Here is a 4,771-nt window from a genome sequence, read left to right on the forward strand (position 1 = left end):
GTCCCAGATTGTGAGAGGGTGCAGGCCAGGCCAAGGGACCCCACCGGTGCATGATCAGGGCCAGGAGAGACACAGGAGGTTGGCCAGCCAGGGTGGGACCACAGGAGGGCTCCAGCGCATGTCTGTCTTGCTCAGTACCGATTGGCCGGATGCCTGCAGCAAGCTAACCTACTGGTCGGAGCGTTTGCCTCCTGGTGGTCAGTGCATGTCATAGGGAGCGGTTAAGTGGCCTTAGTATATCATTAACATATTATGCTTTGATTGGTTGAATGGATGACCGGACAGTTAGAATATTAGGCTTTTATTATATAGAATTATCAACTCTATTTCCTATGCTTTACTTACTTTCCCATGACTATTTTATAACTACCAGTTTTTATTTCTTTTTAAAATATTTTTATTGCATTTTAGAGCAAGGAAGGAAAGGAGAGGGTTCTTGACCTTGAATGCAGATTCCTAACTGTCAAGGTGACCCTTAAACAACACAGTTTGAACTGCACCAGTCAATGATAGCACAGGTCAATTGTAAAAACAAAACCATTAATTAGTGGACTCATGCAGTTCAAACCTGTGTTGTTCGAGCAACTGTAGTTCATAGTGTGACTCTAAAGCCATGAATCTCTTACTAGACAATCATTAGCAGCAGTGGTACCTGATAACATGTTTTTAAGGACTGATATTTTCTTATTTTGCTTGGACCTAATTCTGTACTCTCTCCTTATTCTAGAATGACAAAGGTCTTCGGCTTGTGGCCAATTCAATGGTGTGGGTTCCGGAAGGGGGAATGCTGCAGATTACCAACAGGATCTTACAGGCTGAAGCCCCAGGTGCCAGAGCCTCAGAAATCATCTACAATATTATGCAGGACCACCCCCAATTTGGTATGATGTCATCACTGTGTTCAGTAGTCTTAGACTTGCTTTTGTAAATGGCATACAGCAAGGCTGTTACTTCAATGAACTTGACTTTCTAATACCTCCCACTTCTGCTTTAAAAACAGGATAATCAAAAGAACCACCACACTGTACATATGTTATATACTAGGCAGTATGCTCAGTAATATAAACATCTGTATATAAAGAGTCATGGTCTGTCGCATCCAAATGACCAGAGGGACGACCGAATGCCAGGCTGCACACGAGGCAGGCTCTGGTGGGTGGGGACTGGTGAGTGGGCTGAATTGCTGTCCTGGGTCCCGGCCACCTGTGGTAGAAGTAAGTCCTGGGTCCTGGAGCAGTGGCGGGGCGGGGGGAATTTCGTGGAGCGTGGCAGGGTGGAGGATCATCATGGAGCAATGGTGGGGTGAGGGGAGCTTGCAGAGCAATGGCAGGGTTGGGGGAGCCTCGTGGGGCAGTGGCAGGGCAGGGGGAGCCTTGCGAAGCAGTCGAGGGGCCATGACCATTGCAGAGTGTCCTGGGGTGGGGAGCTTCACGTAGTGTTGCAGGGTGGCAGAGGCCACGTGACAGAAGCCAGGCTAGGCCTAGGGACCCTAAGCGCCCACAATTTTGCGTGCGCGGGGCCTCTAGTGTGTACATTTTAAGAAATAGCTGCCATTACTGGCTATACACTAGTGCCAGTGTTCATAACAACCGAAGGCTCAACCTAACACTGAAGTCAGTGCTGGGTTGCTGTGGTCACCCAGCACTGACTTCTGAGGGGCTGCAGATTAGGCCTGGAGAGAGGCCTGCAGAGAGAGAGGCAGGGTCTGATCTGCAGCCTCAATGGCAGCTGTTGATCAGCCATTGCCTCTCTTTTTCTCTCAGGGCTTTACCAGCAGCCATGACTCTGTTTCTCTCTGGGCCTCTGCGGGGCTGCTGATCAGCCCCACCTCTTTAATCAGGCCCAAAGATAGGCCCAGAGATAGTGTCTGGCATAGAAACTGACCAATCAGAACCAAATCTGGGTGAAGTGCCAGGAGCCAATGGCTGCCTAGGAGGCAGAGCTTTTGACACAGCCTGCCATCGAAACTGACTAATCAGGACCTAATATGGGTGAAGTGTGAGGAGCCAATAGCTGCCTAGTAGATGGAACTTTTGACGCTGACTGGCATAGAAACTGACCAGTCAGAACCTAATCTGGGTGAACTACAAAGGCAGAACCTAAGGTGGGGAATGAGCAGGGGTTTTAAGGGCAACAGCTGTTTGGTGTAAGGGGTAAGAAAGAGGTTCATTTTTTTAATGACCGCTTTGGCTGTATAGTGCATATGGTTGGCTGTCAGTCCAGATATAGGGATTATGCGTTTTTCTGTCTGCCAAGAGCATCTCCTCCTGCTGCAAAAGGCTTTCCCCCCGCATTTAAGCAATCCTATTCTATATAATCTATCCTATCTAATAAAATAGTAATATGCAAATTAACCATCACTCCGCAACAACAATGGCGGCACCCATAGCAGCCGGGGCGGGACACTGGTGGCATTGCCCTGGCAATGCGAGCCCAGCATCTGCTCCTTGGCTGTGTAGAAGGAGGGGAGGGGTCTCTGGCCAGAGGCCTGGGTGCGGGATGCTGGGCTTGTGTCGCCCCCAACGACATTAGTCCAGTGTTCATACCCCAGCCGCACAGAGGGAGGGGTGGGGCCTCTGGCCAGAGGCCTGGAGTGGGACACTTGGCTCACATTGCCCCTGGCTTCTGTGCCCCAGCCTCACGGAGGGAGGGGAGAGGCCTCTGGCCAGAGACCAGGACGAGGGAAGCTGGCATTGATGCAGACCGGCTGAGGGACCTCCCTTCCCCCCGTGCACAAATTTTTCATGCACCAGGCCTCTAGTCTATACTAGTAAAAGGGTAATATGCTAATTAGACCGGGTCAACTGGCCATCTCCCAGATGTCTGACTTCCTTCCAGACAAAGCCATGGCAGTAGGGGCAAAGGCAGAGACAGTTAGGGGTGATTAGGCCAGCAGGCAGGTGAGCAGTTAGAAGCCAGCAGTCCCAGATTGTGAGAGGGATGCCCGACCGCTGGTTTAGGCCTGATCCCTGTAGGACCCGGGGCTCAGGCAACCGTGAGCCCCAGTGGCTGTGAGGTCTGGGGCTCAGGCTTCGCAGCCACTGTGGCTGGCAGTGGCAGCAGCAGTGGGGTGATGGGGATGGTGCCTTCCCCTGATCAGCCCAGTAGCCTCCCACAGAGGAAGGCCAGACTGCAGCTTAGATCCACTCCGAGGGGGGCCAGGCCTAAGCCATCAGTAGGATATCCCCCAAGGGGTCCCCAGTTGGAGAGGGTATAGGCTGGTCTGTGGGACCCCCCTAACCCCTATGCACAAATTTTGTGCACCATGCCACTAGTCCTATATAATAAGAGAGGGATATGCTATTTAGCCTGGATATGCTAATTAGTCATGACCAGTATTCAAATTGACCATCACTACAACACAATAAGAGAGCGATATGCTAATTAACCCTGATAGGCTAATTAGTCACGACCAGCATGCAAATTGACCATCAATCCAACACGAGAGGAAGGCCAGACTGCAGCTTAGATCCACTCCGAGGGGGGCCAGGCCTAAGCCATCAGTAGGATATCCCCCAAGGGGTCCCCAGTTGGAGAGGGTATAGGCTGGGCTGTGGGAACCCCCTAACCCCTATGCACAAATTTTGTGCACCATGCCACTAGTCCTATATAATAAGAGAGGGATATGCTATTTAGCCTGGATATGCTAATTAGTCATGACCAGTATTCAAATTGACCATCACTACAACACAATAAGAGAGCGATATGCTAATTAGCCCTGATAGGCTAATTAGTCACAACCAGCATGCAAATTGACCATCAATCCAACACGCAAGATGGCTGCCTCCATGTGGTCAAAGATGGTCGCCCCCACGTGGCCACAAGATGGCCAGCAGGGGAGGGCAGTTGGGGATGACCAGGCCTGCAGGGTAGGGCATTTGGGGGCCACCAGGCCGGCAGGGGAGGGCCATTGGAGGTGAGCAGGCCAGCAGGGGAGGGCAGCTAGGAGGGACCAGGCCAGCAGGGGAGGGTTGTTGGGGGCAACCAGGCCTGCAGGGGAGAGTATTTGGGGGTGATCGGGCCAGCAGGAGAACTGTTAGGCTTTGATCAGGCTGGCAGGGGAGCAATTAGGCAGTGATCAGGCTGGTATGCAGAAGTGGTTAGGGGCAATCAGGTAGGCAGGCAGGCAGGCAAGCAGTTGGGAGCCAGCAGTCTTGGATTGTGAGAGGGATGTCCAACTGGCCATTTAGTCCTGATTCCTGCCTAAATGGGCAGTTGGACATCCCTTGAGGGGTCCCAAATCGGAGAGGGTGCAGGCTGGGCTGAGGGACACCCGGGAACCCTCCCCTCTGTGCATGAATTTCATGCACCAGCCACTAGTCCATTTATAAATAGGGAGAGGACCTGAATAGACATTCTCCAAAGAGGACGAACAGATGGCCAACAGACATATGAAAAGATGCTCAATCATCAGGGAAATGCAAATTAAAACCACAATGATTGTCACCACCTGTCAGAATGAACAAATAAGTGCTGGTGAGGACGTGGATAGAGGCTCCTGCCACCACCGCTGCTCTTGCCAGCTGTGAGCCAGACTTCTGGGCGTCTGGCTGAGTGGTGCTCCCCCTGCAGGAGCCCACTGACCACCTGGGGAAGCTCCTGCGCATTGAGCGCGCCCCCTGGTGGTCAATGCGCATCATAGCAACCAGTCATTCCACCGTTTGGTTGATTTGCATATTAGGCTTTTTTTATATAGGACTAGTGGCCCGGTGCATGAAAATACGTGCACTGGGGGGAGGGTCCCTCAGTCCAGCCTACCCTCTCTCACAGT

General features: G+C 52.0%; 1 protein-coding gene across 1 annotated transcript in view; it reads left to right on the plus strand.

Moving 5' to 3' along the window:
• Positions 1 to 4,771, plus strand: part of FRAS1 (Fraser extracellular matrix complex subunit 1) — a 479,756-nt gene that overhangs the window by 338,265 nt on the left and 136,720 nt on the right. Inside the window, exon 30 of the mRNA XM_006778222.2 lies at positions 728 to 881. Coding sequence (XP_006778285.1) covers positions 728 to 881 — 154 coding nt within the window. The remainder of the gene's footprint in view (positions 1 to 727; positions 882 to 4,771) is intronic.

Source organism: Myotis davidii, unplaced genomic scaffold (genome assembly GCF_000327345.1).
Source record: "Myotis davidii unplaced genomic scaffold, ASM32734v1 scaffold449, whole genome shotgun sequence".
Classification (NCBI taxonomy): domain Eukaryota; kingdom Metazoa; phylum Chordata; class Mammalia; order Chiroptera; family Vespertilionidae; genus Myotis; species Myotis davidii.